Source organism: Drosophila innubila (assembly GCF_004354385.1).
Source record: "Drosophila innubila isolate TH190305 chromosome 3R unlocalized genomic scaffold, UK_Dinn_1.0 2_E_3R, whole genome shotgun sequence".
Classification (NCBI taxonomy): Eukaryota; Metazoa; Arthropoda; class Insecta; order Diptera; family Drosophilidae; genus Drosophila; species Drosophila innubila.
The window spans coordinates 11,167,618-11,184,163 of NW_022995380.1; the positions used below are offsets into that span (position 1 = coordinate 11,167,618).

A 16,546-nucleotide genomic window follows, 5' to 3' on the forward strand; every position below is an offset into this window, starting at 1 on the left:
AAAAATAAGACAAACTTTAATAATAACTTGGCTTAATGGGCTAACTGTGTTCTTGTCATCAAAACTACTAAAACTCTGGCCTGTATAGGGAACTGACATTATACATGTTTTTAAATATATAAGTGTAATTATGTGTATGCATTTTGTACATATTTTTTAGTGCACAGGTTCGTATTTTTTATCTGTATGTTATTTCTTTTTATGTTTTTACCTGTTTGTTAATTTTTGAAGCATGCAGAAAATGCGGCTGATGGAAATTGCACGCCTCTCGTGTTCGCTGTGTTTGCCAAACAACGCAGCAATTTACGCCCTCACAGGAAGCAACATCACTCACAACATGCATGTATGTGCATATTTATGTGTAAGTGTGTATGCTCATGTGCATATATGTATGTGTTTAAGGCAGCAAAAAAAAAAAACATTAATTTGCGTGCAAGTCAATTATCAGGAGGCAGCGGCAAGCTGTTGTTGCTGTTGTTTTTATGCAAATATAGCTGCATCAATATAATTTTCAAACGAGTGTGCAAGCTTCAAATCCGAGTGAAAGACTAATAGATACCCTGTACTTGTAAATATATGCAGAGTGAATGAAAGTGACTGCTGACACTCTAAGTAAGTACTTTGAAGTGTCGCAAAATGTGGCATAAATGATGAAACCCTTTTTGACAAGCTCGTAGGATAGTGTAAAATGACTCTACGCGGAAAAGAGTTGAATGGAGAATCACCCCCTGGTACTGCAGCTGTGCCAGGCCAGCACATTTCTAAATGATTTTTTTTAATTAAAATTTCTGCAAACTTAACACATTTGCGAGTAAAATTGTATTTTGCATATTTGAAATAAATTTATGAAAGGCGCGAAAAAATGCAAATATAATTTACAAATCGCGCAGTTTGGGCAGTTCGTCAAAAGAAATACAGATGAAAAAAATTGGATCAGATTATAATTTATAAATTATGCAAATTTTTTTTATAATTGACATATTTATTAAAAAGAATGCATTGTGGACATGTTTATTGTGTACTTAGTCATAAATTATTCGTTATGTATTCACTATAAACCAGCTAATTATCAGTGCATATTTGAATTATAACTATTTATAACTGAGATGATAAGACTATTTCCTCTTTACAGTGATATTGAATCCCGTGCACGAATGTTGCTCCTCATCCGTCCAGGTGAGAAATTGGCCCGCGGCGCAGATCTCCGGCCAGCTGCGGGTGAGGGACTGAGTTTGGCCAAACCACTTGACCCGACTGCCTTGGGATTCGATGACTGTATGGTAGTGTTGTTGCGTCGAGTCGAGGTGCCACAGGAACACGGCATGCTGGTCCACCTGACCAGCATGGATCGGCAGCAGGGCCAAGAAAAATGTTTGCACTTCCAGGGACCCAGAAGATGGCTCACTCAGACGTAGACAGACCTGTGTCTGCTGGGGCCTCAGCTGGACGTGAACATGCAATCGCTGGCCAAAGGTGCCGTCAAAGTGCACAACATTCAGGCGATGCTCCCTGCTCAAATGCTCCAGCAGTTGTTCCACATGCACCTCCATTTGCTTGGCGACAGTGCTTGGGAGTTGGGAGTGCAATGGCGTTTTTATTGATGGTCCATTCAGCAACGTTTCCGCATCCGCCTTGGGATCCCCTTTGTGGCTGCCCGCTGATAAACTCGCCGCACTGTCTGCTGTTACAACAAATGCAATTTCGGGGACTGCACCCAACTGCTTGTCGGTGGAGTCATTTGCGGTGGCGGTGGCGGAGTCGGAGGCAGACTCTCGTTTGACGGTTGACAATTTGTTGTCGCTCGCTGGCTGGAAAAGTTTCGCCTGGCTGCAGCATGATTTCCCAGTCGGGCAATGATAATTTTGATATTGCTGTTGGCCTTCGCTTGGCATCAACACCTGCCCCCTCAGTCTCAAACCCAATTCCAATCCCAGCAAGCTCTGTTGGCCATTATTTATGTTCGCAACTTCATCACAGCGCAATTCGTCTTGATCTCGGCCTGTAATCTGCCAACTTTTCTTACTCAACTTTAACTTTGGTTTAACGAGCATATTGTTGCTCTCAAGGAGCAGCTCCTCCTTCTCCTCCTTTTCCTTAGAACTATTCCCCGCCTGATGTGCTTTTATCACACCACGTTGCAGGCCTGCATCGTTGACATTATTTCGTATTTGCGCACTTTGCTCATTTCCCTTTGGCATTCCCGGAACCTGCTTAACGCACTGCCCCAGCTCCTCTTTTGAGCTCACCTCGCCAGCACCATTCACCACCAAAATCACTGTATCCTCCTGCATCTGACTGGATGTTTTTCTCGACTTTTTCCCAGAGCTTGATTTGGCCAGTGCCATTTTCGGCTGATTATGATATTCATTCGTGCATTTGGCCATTTGGTTGGTTTTCACATTATTCCGGTTGTTGCTGTTTTCCTGTTCCGCATTCTTGTTGATTTTCACTAAAAAATACATAAGAAAATGGTAAACAAACTTTATTTTCGTGCATACGTGTGTATTAAAGTTTATTAATATTATGTTGATCTTTTTGTTATTTGCAACTTTAAAAGAGTGAAAAAGTTTTGTTTGCAAGTGAAATTGTCCTTTAGACAGGACTTTAACTGTCAAGTACTGGCAAATAACAATAATTTCAAATAAAATAATATTTTACACGAAGTACACACTTAATGTAAAAACAATAAAGCGCACTAAATACTGGCAATAGCAATAGCAAAGGACATCGAAAGGGCAACAAGTAAAACAAAAAATAAGTGCTGGAAAAAGTTGCCATTTTTGTAAGTAACATATGTAGAAGACTGGATACGCTTCTTTATTATTGATATATTATTTATTAAAATCATTTCTGATTGGTTATGCTGAAATTAAGTTGAGTATCTATATCGACTTTAAAATATTGCAGTCTGATGGAACAAAGTTTAAGTTGAAGTAACACAGTTTAATACAGGAGATTCTTCTAGACAAGAACCCATTAAACGACCTATGCATGTAATCATCAAATGCTCATCTATTTTATAAATAAATACATAAATAAAAATCTGGAAAAAATTGGAATACCCTCAGCAAGGGTATAAAAATATGTTTAGTCTTTTTGTTAGACAGACAAGAACAAAAGTTGTTGCTGTTGCTGTTGTTGGTGTTGTTGCTGTTGTTGGCACTTGTTAGCTACGCTGTAAACTTCACATTATCTCAAGGTGGCAACGCTCCGAGACCCTTATGGAAACGCACAGATTGAAAATGGCAGAAATACGGCAAACTTGTTGGCCAGCTAAACTTAAAAAGTAAAAGCAGCAACTAAATAGCAACAACAACAACAAACAACAAAATGTCGACGATGAAGAAGAAGAGTCTGCAATGTCAACAATAAGCACCATGGAATAAGGAGCATAAAGCGTGAAAAACTTTAGCAATTTATGCGACATAATTATGCCATAAAAAGAGCAACAAAAACAAAGCACAACTGAAATAATAAGAAGGAAAGGGAAAGTCTCGGCTATAAGGTATCCTATGTAAAAGGTAACCGAGTTTGTAATCCCAAACTGAAGGTTACATCAAATGGGGAACTTGAAAATGAGATACATCATTGATGAACATTGTTATACATAATAAACCATAAACCATTCTACTCGTTAACCTTTAAGATATTGTTAAATTATATCATATTATATCATTTTCAATTTGACACTTTCCTTTTTTAAGAATCATAGAATCCTTCATTGTATAGACTTTACAAAAGAGAATATTAAATGATGACAATTAATATAAACGATTCCATTGCAGCTCCTACTTTGAGGATAAACGAAGCTTCTCTTAATATGGCCTACTTATATGGTATAATTTTAATAGACTCTATAGTATCTGGGTGGCATGAGCATATTCTTAATATGGACTAATAGCCACTCACTACTGGTTGCTACTGATGATTATTCTATTGTTTCTTATTTGTCGAGACTTAAGTAAAACATTGACAATTGTTTAAGTTGTAACTGTTGCTGCGGAGAATAAAACTTTTGTTCAAATCTGTTGTTGATTTAACTGCTGCCTAGGTGAGAGAATAATGGGGATTCAAAGTTTTCGCTTTGGTTTTCCTTGTCGTTTGCTTGAAATTGAAAGGCATTTTCATTCGCGCGCCTTGTGTCAACAGCTTTTAGGCCTCTGTAATGGTTCCGAGGAGGGACACTTTACTAATGACAACGCTAATTTAGGCACCATTTTAGGTAGATTACTAGAAGATATCCCAAAAGTTTGCGAAACAACTGACGCACTGAATACATATTAATAAGTTGGAGCACGGAACAACATTTGGGATCATTACTGCAAAACTTGACTGTTTGGCGATTAAGTTTGAGCTGTACTTACCTCCATCGCAGGGGAAATTTTCCGCTAGCAACGTAAATAATTTATCCGACAGCAGGCAGCGTCCCCGAGGTCCCAATGGCACCCTGCAAACCGGACACTTTACGGAGCGGTTACGGCAATTATTGCAAAGGACGTGTCCGTTGCAGCACTGCCAGCCAGGTGGTTTGATGACCTGATTCCCGTCCAGCATCAACCAGAGTCGAGTACAATGCAGTAAGGATAGCCACAATCAGAGTTACAAGGACAACGGCAGCAACATCAAGAATTTATATTATGCAAAAGAAAAATAAATTAAATGAAAGTAAATGTAAATGTAAATATGGGTATGGAAATACTATATTTGACTTGTAACAAAACATGCATTCTGCTTTAATGGCAACATAATAGTATAACAAAAACAAAATACCTCAAGCTGATTATAAAAGAAATTCAATATCCATTGCAGATATCAAATTAACATAATTATAATAATGAATGAAGAAATAATTATATTGAAGAAACCAGCTTTACTTGAAAATTTTGCACAATGAGAACTACACTACAGTTGGATAATAAAGACCAAATCAATTATCAGAAAGGGACGGCTGTAAGACGATCAGTCTTGAATAAAACATTCTCCCATGTTTTTTAAAAAAGTTTACTAATATGCAAATCTGTAAAATCGATTTGACTAAAGTCATCGCTTATCTTAGCTTTGAAGTCGCCTATGGTTTTGAAATCACAATTTTCTTGATTTACTCTTATAGTATAGTAAACTTTTTAGTCGGGCAAAAAGCTTTCCATTTAAATTGAAAATCAAATTGGAAGTATTGCAAGCGGATTTAAAATAATACAACTGTATTTGATGTGCACAAAAACACTTTTGCGCTTTTCAAGCTACAGCTCGGACCCACAAAAAGTTCTCCCCAATGTTCTTTCATGCTCACGCCGGAACATTGGGATTGTCTCAAAAAATCAAAATATACAAAAAAAAATACAAAAAATTCCCAAAAAGAAAAAGAAAAAGAAATCGAAAATATGTATAGAAATTCAATTGATGCTTTTTGTCTGAATGTGCATACATACATATATGTATGTGCATACACGAATGTTCATCTGTATTTGAATCTATCTCGATATGCGCCAGAGCTGTTGCAAATATGCAGCAATAAAGATACAATTTTGTACAGAAGCCTGAATTGTATTTTGCCATTATTTTACAAAAATGAAATTGAAGTATTACAAATGTAAAGCGATTTGATTGCAATCCCTTTTTTCGGCCTGAATATAATACGTGACAACAAAAGCAACAGTCTTAAATTATAGAAAAGAAATTGAAAATCATCGATAAATAAATTTTCGTTTCATAGTCTTATCATTACAAATACGTATTCAAATTGAAGATGTCAACTAAATGGATTTACTAAAAACAATCAATTGTCAAACATTGATTAGTTTTAACTATGAGTATAAATACTCAAAGACGTACTTAAATATTAAATTTGAGGTTTGTAAATAATAAAACGAATGTAAATGACCTTTTTTATGATTATATTTATAATCAATTGTTGATATTTACAATATTAGCTTTAATTCTTTGTGAATGTTATTAAGCACTTTGTCTCTATAATTTTTGTTGGTTTATGAAAATGCATATTTATGCATATTTAATTGAATAAAATCTCGATTCGGGTGTTATTTAATGTCAACAGAAAATCTCAAAGGAGCACGCCAGACGGCAATCTCAATGCAAATTTATGGACAAATGCATATATACAAATACATATGTATAAGTGAGTATGTATGTATATGTAAATATAAGAGGGAATTGTTTGGCAAAACTATTGAAAATCATGCAAAACAAAATCCCTTAATAACTTAATGGACTTGTCTGTTTGCATAACAAATAAACGCACACAAACATACATACATACATACATACATACATACAGTACTCTTAATGCTCGTAATGCTTTATGCGTGCTGTAGTTATAATAATTGCTAAATATGAAATGGAAGTTCTGACCGGATTTTAAGCTGTTAGTTGGACTATATTTTACCTATCCTCCTGCTGCATAAACTGATTTCAGGTTAATAAACAAATTATGTATTTTGTGTAGTAGAAACTGGAACTAGACTGGAGATTTCAATGGACCAGTTGAGGCCATAGTGTTGCATGTGTCATGTATGAAACATGTGATTCTATATGTATGTTTGTGCTTAGCTGTGTGCTGCGACAATGCAACTAACTGGGCTTCTAGCTAGCTGCTGCTCTGGTTGCCCAGTTTAGTCTTAGCCTGCATGCTTAATTAATGGCCAACAGATCCACAGACGGACACACACACACACACACACACACCGCACACCAGACAAACAACTGGGTTTTGCATGTAAAATTTCATTTGCAGATAAGCTAAGAATTTTAATTGTAAGTCTGTCCTTGGGATGTTTCAGGCTTGCGGCTGTCCTCATTTTTATCTTGTCTAATTAATTAAAGTTATGTTTTTGCTGACATGGTGGCCATAAATAAATTTACACCTCAGCACTTACCATTTGCCACTGGCCACTTGTAACTGGCTACTTGCAACGTTCAGTGGCAAGCTGCTTGTAATTTAAAATTTAAATCGAACAAAGAGCTTAGAGTGCACTTCTATTTTATCATATAAATATATATAGGGTATGCAAACCCATGTAATTGGCCTGTGCCCATTTATATTGCCTGCCACGCCTAATCGACAATATTTGACTTTTAAATCCCCTAATCAATCAAACCAGCATGCTTCATATATTTCACCAAAGTGCTGCCAGGCACTAGAACAAAGCTAATCAAATCACATGCGATGGCAAACATTTATCAAGCATACGTAATATATGAATTCCATACCCATATATCACACTCAAATCAAATGTTAACAAGTCAAATTGGATGTGAACGACTTAAAAGTACCCTGCTATAGTACCACTAACAAAACTTTGAAATAAAGCAGAAAGATTGCTAACCAACTGAGTACATTATTATAAAATGGTATTAAATTTTGTTTATTTTGCTTGATATTATTATTAGTGTATGTCTTAAAATTAAATTAAACTAAATGCTTTGTGCTACAAACAATATAATTTCGGGATTGGTTTAAAATCTTTATTTGCTATAACTAATATTCTACGATCTTTTACATACTTTGTACTACAAACAATATAATTTCGGGAGAAGTTTAAGATCTTTTTTTGCTATAACTTGTATTCTACGATCTTTTACATACTGAATTTAGCAAAGCATTTATTTAAAGTAACCCAGGAATACCTAATTTTAAGATTTCCGAACTTGAATGGGATTTTTGTACTCAGCTTTAGAAATTCCGAGCTTAGGATGCTTTTGAGATTGTCTGTACTTCAATATTTTCTGTTTAACGACGAAAACGTATATCGGCAGATCTATCTACCCTACAATATCAATTTAGACGCTTCAAAAATGATTTTTATAGTTACAGGGTATGTAAATAAACTTACATGCATGCTAACAAATGTAGGTTTTTTTTGTGTCATTGCGAGCAACAAAGCTAACGGGTATTAACTAACAACAAAAACAACTAACACCGGCAGTTACATATTTGTAGTCATGACATCGTCAAGCTGTGAGTAACATTGTAAACAACACGACGACATACATACGAACATATGTATAGACGCATATAGACTTATACCCGGAGCATTGTTGGAGAATTGAGCATATTTAGAGCATGGGCGTGGGCACGCAATCACTAGTGCAGCTCAACGTTTCAACTTTATACACGGTCAAGTGATTAGCAACAAACTTGCGCAGCAAAATCAACGTCAAGCCGGAAGAGTAGCATGGGACGGCGGCAAGAATGGAGGGACGAGTGGCAGGTGGCAGTTGGCAGTTGGCAGGCATATGCCGGCTGACAAAGGCAAACAAGCGGCAACTGCCAACTAAGTTTTGTCAGACCATAGTTCAGTTTAGTTGAGTTAGATAATGACGGAGTAAAACTAATGCCGGCAACCGGCAACAGGCAACAGGCAACTACTACCAACAAGCAACTGACGTTGCACGCCAAACGGCCGACAACCTCATCGATATGCAACTCAGCATCAACATCCACTTACCGCTTGTTTCTTGCCTCAGGCTATAAAAAGAAATATATAAGAGAATACGAAATATACTTAGACTCGTTTGCTTACATCACAACAAACAGGACACTCCAGTAATTGGGCAATATGTTGCAGGCAGGTTGCAAACTTTTGCAGCGACTGTTGATTAATGCCATGCTGCTGCAAAGAGAAATAAACAAAGGAATTTAGTAAGTTTCAAAATTAAGGCCTAACTGTCCTTTAAAACACAATAGTAAAAATATATATACATTAGGTTTTATGTTATGATTGCTATAAAATATCTGAAAATTGACAACTAAGCAGTTAAGTCATCAATTGAACCATTTTAGTATCTTTAATATGCAATAAATTCTACAATTAATGCATTTAACGATTACTATCACAAGTAAGCTAGCTGGTAGTTCATTCAACAATTAAGTTGCCATATCTAATTACCAATATCCTATGCAATGTAAATGATATAACCATAATTATTTTGATTTTCTTGTCAATTAAATTTGTAACCAGTCACAATTTGCCCACAAATCGAAATCAACTAACTTCATTATCTTAAATTTTATTGCAACTAACCGATATTTAATTTAAGGATTTTATATCAAAATATCTTCGCTATGTTGTGTCCAAATTTGGCATGTACAATGCTCAGTGAGTCAGGACAAAGAGTTATATATTCATAGTTTTATATATATATACTATTACCGAAGTATGATTGACAGTCTAGATTCACCATTTTAATTGTATTGTCAACACGAAATCAGTTTTTAAGACACGACACGCGTCCATCTCTAGCAGAAACTTAAGCAAGGCCTTTAGCATTATTGATTGGGAATTTATATGGAAATGACATACAGGCAGGTAAGTTTGCACATGTTTGGGTACATGTGTTTGTGTACAATTTGGGTTTTTGCATCCATGCATTATTTGGGTCAATTGAATTTGTAATGCAGTACAGCAGTACAGCAGTACTCGTTATGTGTCAAATTTAATAAAATACTTAGCAATTCGACCGACAGATGAACACCTCAGAGAGAAGAAGAAGAAGCTGATAGTTGCCCTAGCAGCAAAATTACACAGCTGTCTCAAAAGGACACTCTTAAATGGCCGGAAATGCATTTACATTAAATTAGCACCAATATTGTTGTGAAATATTAAACATAGACATAAATAACACATCGACATGTAGGACATCAATTTCAGCCATGTTTGTGTTCATTAGACTAATTGACATTTATTCCTCAGGTGTAGCAATGCATTAAGTCTAAAAACTATCGAAAACTTACTTTGTAATAATTGATGATTGATGAATATTCACATAAGAATTTCTAAAACAATAAATCCTTAAAACTAATTGTGCATTGCTTAGCTAATCATAAATTTTGTAGAAGCAGGAATATTAACCATATGAATATCCTTCACTTAGGTCAATATATTAAGTCTTTAGATGGACAGAGAATAAAATTCTTTTTGTAAACAAGTTTCACTTATAATTCTTGATTTCTAAAACCAGAAATATTCGACATATACGTGTGTATTGTATTATATTTTATAACTTTATGAGGAATATATAAAACTATAAATGAACGGTCATTTTACAATTAAGATGTTTTCCCTATTTTATAAATTTCTGTTCTCAACGCATATTTTAGACGAAAATAACTAGAAGTTTTCGTTTAAAAAATAAGTCGAAAATCAAAATTTGTTGATCATCCTATCTTTATTAAATTTAATCAAATTAAGATATCTTTACCAGCATTCCATTCTTCTATAATTGTAATTTCTTTCAACAATTCAATAAAAATCGATTCAACTGTATTAACTCTGTATAAACAAATAACTGCTCTTTTGCTTCTTCTACTTGTTTGACAATTGCAACAATGCAACAAATTTTTAAACAAACATAGCTAATCAACAATGCATAACGGTCTCTCTCTCTTCTTCTGTGACCCATTTAAACGGGGCTAAGAGAGTTAAGGCTAAGCAGCTAAGTCTGGAAACTAATTGTTCGTATGTTTGTGCTGTGAGTGTGGTTTCGTTTGCCAACTGATGGTGACTTACCACAGCGTGCGCCGCCTCGTTGGGGTCCTCAGTTGAACCCAAAGAGTTTGTCTGTTGTCGCCACATCATCATGGTTGCATGCCCAGCGCCTGTTAGCCAATGTTCCCGCAGTTTGTTGGCCAGCTCGCTGATCCTCATGCCCAAGACATCAATGCCATTTAGCTGCAGCAAGGTGTCACCGATGCAAACACCTGCCAATTGTGCATTTGACTCCGCCTGCACTCCGCTGACCCATGGATACGGGTCCCAAGGTGCACGACTCAAATTCAATCCCAAAGCGCCGTTCGGCGACTTGATTATGCATTGCTGCAGCATCTTAAAGGCGTAACTGTAAAGCAGACACAATGCAGTGAGTTCATGTTGAAAAATACTTGTAAAATGTGTAGTATCTTATTGTTGTTGTCGTGCTCAAGGTCGCACGTTTAGGGCAGGCATTTCAAGTATGTAATTTATGTCAGACAAAAGCAGACACACACATACACAATCACAGCCAACAGCTTCAAGAAGCCAACTCGAAGGCTGCCTGACATAAATTTGGGCCATTTTCAACACTTGAGATATGTGCGAGACACACACACACGGAGGAATGAGAGGGGCGGAAAAGTCCGTGCATATGTATTTAATTATCAACCATCACACACATGCGTATGTATTACTTTTGAAAATGGGCGTTGAACTGTTTTATTCGTTTAGCTAAATGGGCGTGTCAACGGGCGAGGCGTATACTCTTTGGCATGCCTCGCACGTACGCAGCCCACACGGCGTATACTCGATGTCGTCGTCGTCGTCGTCGTCGTCATGAGTATGAGAGGCCACTGGACTCTGAGATATTGCCACCTTTTTTGTGGGCAATTCTTTTTACTTTTTTGGTTACCTTTCAGCACCTGTGTCGAAGCTCAATTAATTAGAAGGTTGTTGAAAGTTACAGGGTTGCTAGCATAGGCCCAAGAAACTTTTGCAAACTGTTTGGCAATTAAGCATACGCCGCGTTTGCCGCCACCGCCAACACAATTGCCATTTTCAGCAAAATAGCGTAAAATTTGCGCAAATAAATCAAAAGTGGTGGCAAAAACTTTTGCCCCAACATTCACTCACGCATATATAAGTACGTATGTATGTGGAAAAGGCCGAGTAACGCGTTAAATCAATTAAGATCACAGGTAGACACTGAGCCACAGCCGGAACAACGAGTATGAGATTGAAATAAAAGCGACAGACCAAGCAATGAATGCGTGTAACATGTGAATGAGTGGTGTGAGTGGTGCGGGTAACGCAAGTTCAAGTACATCAAGTATACGCACTAAGGCCGCACTGAGCAGCATCCGCTAATGCTGTCTCATTTTTACCAAGCGAACAACAACAGCAACAACAACAACATAAAGCTAAACTTTCATTTATATCGTTATTGTTTTTATTTTGTTGTTGTTGTCATTCTCATCCGTGTTTGGACAGCCCCTCCTTCTCCTTCTCGCACCGCTCCCCACTTGCTGTAACTTGTCATGACGACTCTCAAAATCAAATTGATTATAATTCATATTCTTTAAAGTCGCAGAGCAACTATACAAATAAAAGTACAAGCATACATATATATATACATATTTATATGTATGTGTATTTGTCTAGAAAATAACGAACCGAACGAGAGACCACTTCACTTCTTTCTGACATTGGCCATGAAATCGTCGTGTGACGTCGCAAACGTGAAGTAAACGCGGCCAAAAGCTAAATAATGTATAACGTATTAACATTAATTGAGCCAGTATCATAGCCATTGGCTTAAAATGCAAAATTGTGCATGTAGAATAGTGAATATAGTATTACAATTGTTTTATTAATTGCAATTTTAATTACTTGCATTATCTAAGCTCGCACAATTTAGTTCAAAAATAAACAAAGCCAATTTAAATACGCACTCACACACACACACACACACACGATTAAATTGTTTATAAAGCCACTTTGCTGTCAACAGCACAAACAACAACAAAAAAGTTCAAACAAATAATTAAATAACTATTGCAACTAAGTGCGACGAATATGTGGCACGAGTCTGTATTATATATATGTATGTAGTTTAGGTAAGAACTTGCACGCTATTTCGACTTGGCTAATGCCTTTCAACTTAATGCTCCAATAATCAGTTACATTGCAACAGTTTACCGTTATGCGTATACAATGTGTATATTTTGAAAGCTTCTCAATCGCGATTAACTTAGACTTAGTCGTAGTCTTAGTTGGAGGAAGCAATGCGAACTAATCATAGTCGCGCGTGGATAATAACTAAAGCACGAGATACTTAATCACCGACAACTGTTGCAGGCGCTTTTGAAATCCAATGCAACACACAGCAACAACAACAACTACAACAGCAACACACTTACAGTGTACTGTGTGTATAAATATATCTGTTAAATTAACGCGGGTTTTTTACCGCTTTCGTTTTCAGCCAATCGCCAACAAGGCGAAGCAAAAACAACCTCACACGAGAATTGCGTCACAATTACACAAATACAACAACAAACACAACAGCAAACACTCAAAACAACCGACAACAACAACAGCAACAACACAGAAAATGAAATGTATGGCAGAGACCCAGAAACCCCAAACGTCCAAAAGTTGTTGCGCATGCGCCACCGTCAGCGTCAACGTCGGCGTCCGCTGCCGACGTCGCTGTCAGCGCCGACAGCAGTTACATACAATCTTGTACTCCTATACGTACAGTGCGCTTCATTTGATTAGATCCGGATCGTTCTCTATAATGACTATTTCTGCGATGGCAAATGCCAAATAACTCTACTTATTTTATTTAGTTCAGTTGGTTAACGCAGTAATAATTATACTCTTCCAAAGGCTAATATAATTTTATTACGAAGTTTATCAAATAAGAATTTCGTTTATACTAGTAGAATTTTTATTTCTTGAGATTTCTCAACCATTCTCAAAGATTGCTGTATACATTTGGACCGAATTGAGTTGAGAGCAGACTTGTAGTGTATTAAATCTACGGCTTGCCAGATTACAATTACTTTATATTTTTATTGCAAAATATTTTGGATCACTTTGATGTTATTTCAGCTAATTACTCTATTGTTGTTCACTAACATATATTTAACTAGAGCTGTGTGTACATAAATATATATGCATAGGTGTAGACGTATGTACACTGTTTTTTATGAAGTATATAATTTGACTTCCTTTTCTTAGCAGCATTTCTGCAGACATATATACACATATATTCGATCACTTTTGATGTATTTATAATTAAATAACTTCTTTTATTTATAGAAATCAAGTGTGACTCAAAACATTAACTTCCTTGTTTAAAAAGAGCTTTTTCAATTGAATCGTTAATTGGACAACAAAGCTTTAGTTTCTCGCTGTCAACGCATTCTAATCTAAGCGTCATTTGGCCAAGCAACAACATTAAAGCATTAGGGCTAGCCGTAGGTGCAAGGTCGTTTAAGCCATTAAAAAACTATAATTATTACACACAACTTTTAAATGGCTTGCAGAGCCCTCAAGGCTGGCAATACCACAAAATGTTGCAATCGTTACACACCGTTCAACACATACATGCGAGTAAATTGTCTCAAGTGGCCAACTGGCTAACACTTACTTTATGCTTATTTATTTAGATCAATTAATTCGCGGCACACGCTAAATCTGCGATCGCCAGTGCCGCCACAGCCACTTCCACTTCCACGACGCGTTAACGGAACTTGCGAGCGGCGCCTGCGCAGACTCAAAGAGCTGAAAGCAAACTGCGGCTGCCACAGCCAACAGCTGACAAACTGAGCTGCGATTTGCGGAACCGTAAAGCGTCATCTGTCGGCAGCTTGAACGAACCTTGCCACTTGAAGCTTTTGGTGGTAGACTATTCACAGTAGAATAATCAAACTATCTAAACTTGCTGAACACATAATAACCTGACAGACAAATTAATAGGTAGGCAGTTATATTTGTTGGATACAATTCTTTAAATATGAATAAAATAAAGTTTAAGCTAAGAACAAATTAATTTGCAATCCATCACTCCATAGAAATTATGCGAATACTCTGTGTAGATTTTTATTCCAATTTTTATACCCGTTACTTAATTTTAAATTGTATTTCATGAACAAAAAATATAAAAATCTGATATCTTAATGCTATAATTAATTAAAGCTACTAGCTTAGTTTTCTAAGGATACGCATCTATGAAGACTTAAAAATATGCTGTTGCTTGTTTCGCAGAAAGAGTATTCATATGTTATTCATGTTTTACTCTAGTATAACATTATTATACAAATTATTATATACATAAATAAAGTATTTTAAAAACTTTCGAAATTTAAAATTAGCGTGTGGCTGTACTTGAAATTGGTGATTTGCCTTTTGGCCAATATTTGTATTTTTTACGAGATTAATAAAAATCAATTGTTGTCGCGGTCAAGCCATGAACTCGACTCAACATTCAACTCAACTCACATCTATTGAATAGACTAATTGAAAACATGAAATTTTATGTTATGGGCTTCATAAGTAGTTGTTCGTTTTGACATTCAACTTGGCTTCTGTGGCTCCTTGAAGTTGAGAGGTAATGAAAAACAGCAATGGCAACGGCCATAACCATCGGCCAATTTCAACTTACAATTGGGCTAATAAATTATAGAAAATCCAATTAAACGTTTATTAAAATCCTCAATCAAAGCCCGCGTTTAATCAGGGCTAATTGTAGCAAAGGAACCAAGCCAATGTTAAATGTATTATAAGTATGTATAGTATGTTTTGTCTGCCTTGTGAACTTATGAATATATTTATATGCCCATTAATTGTTGTTATATAATATTTTCATTTATAAGAGTGCAAACAGGCACACGCTTGGTTCATCTATTTATTTATTTATGCTCTTTGTTTGTTGTTAGTCGTCACCTTTGGCGTCACTTTGAGAATAATATTGTTTTTAGCTTACTTCTATGCAAAAATAAAATACATAATTGCTGCATTTGAATGCATTTTGAACTCAATTAAACTTTGTTACTTTGAACCAAAGAGTTAAAGGCAATAAGTTCCAAAAACAAGCATTTTTTAAATACATTCTGTATAAAAAGTGTTGATAAATTTCCAGCCGATTTTGCTTATAAACAACAAAAGTCCAAATATATTTTTGTATTTATTTTTGGCCTTTCTCTAGGTTTTCAAAAACTTGCACCGTAAGAGATAAAAAATATTTGTATGATAAGTTTATCTTATTTTCCTGTAACAAGAATGCAAATGGTCTCAAGATAAATTAATCAAGATTAAACATATTTATCCTGTACAAAGATAAGACACAGTTGCCGTTAAAACTCTGCTCTATTTATAATTAAATAAATAGATGCTAGCAGTATTTCAAAGAAATCAATTAAATAACTAAATTCAACTTTCTAGCTTGAACTTAAGCATGACTACCCTAATACTCATACAGGGTATCTGTGTTCAAATCGCAAACAATCGTGTTTGCATTATTTGCCTAACAATATCCAAAAATGTGTTCAACTGTTCAAATACAACCGATTCAAATACTCGCCAGAAACTCACTGTTAAATTTTAAACAAATGTATTGATTAATTTACATACACGCAAGCTGCCTCTCTCGCTCTCTCTCTTTATCTATCTATCTCTCGCTCTATATCTCTCTACCTCTGTCTGTCTCTCTTTCTGTCTTTGTCTCTTTTATTTTTGACCTTAGCCATTGTACAAATCCGCTCTTAGCCATTCGCTTACAAATGTATGTGGTGAAAATTGCGTTAAAATATCTCCAAAAAAGCAGATAAACTAACAATACAACGAAAACATGTTAAATGAGCAACTGCTGCTGATGCTGTGAGCGTCAGTCAGTCAGTTAACCTTAGCAGAGCGACTGTGAATAGAGCAAAACGCTTTAAGCTAAAATTCTGAGGCAGTTTGCTTGTTGGGAGCGTGCGGTGAACACGTCTTTTAATTCTCCGCAACGCGAGTTTGTAATAAATACCTGAGATTCGGGCCACACGTGTCCA

General features: G+C 36.0%; 1 protein-coding gene across 1 annotated transcript; it reads right to left on the minus strand.

Moving 5' to 3' along the window:
* Positions 1-985: 985 nt before the first annotated feature.
* On the minus strand, positions 986-10,841 carry LOC117790242. The gene is made up of 4 exons (XM_034629601.1): positions 10,527-10,841; positions 8,541-8,630; positions 4,365-4,536; positions 986-2,449 (listed from the first exon to the last, which is right to left on the minus strand). Exons 1-4 carry the CDS (start codon positions 10,839-10,841, stop codon positions 1,116-1,118), a joined length of 1,911 nt encoding a protein of 636 aa, XP_034485492.1. The 3' UTR covers positions 986-1,115.
* Between the last annotated feature and the right edge of the window lie 5,705 nt (positions 10,842-16,546).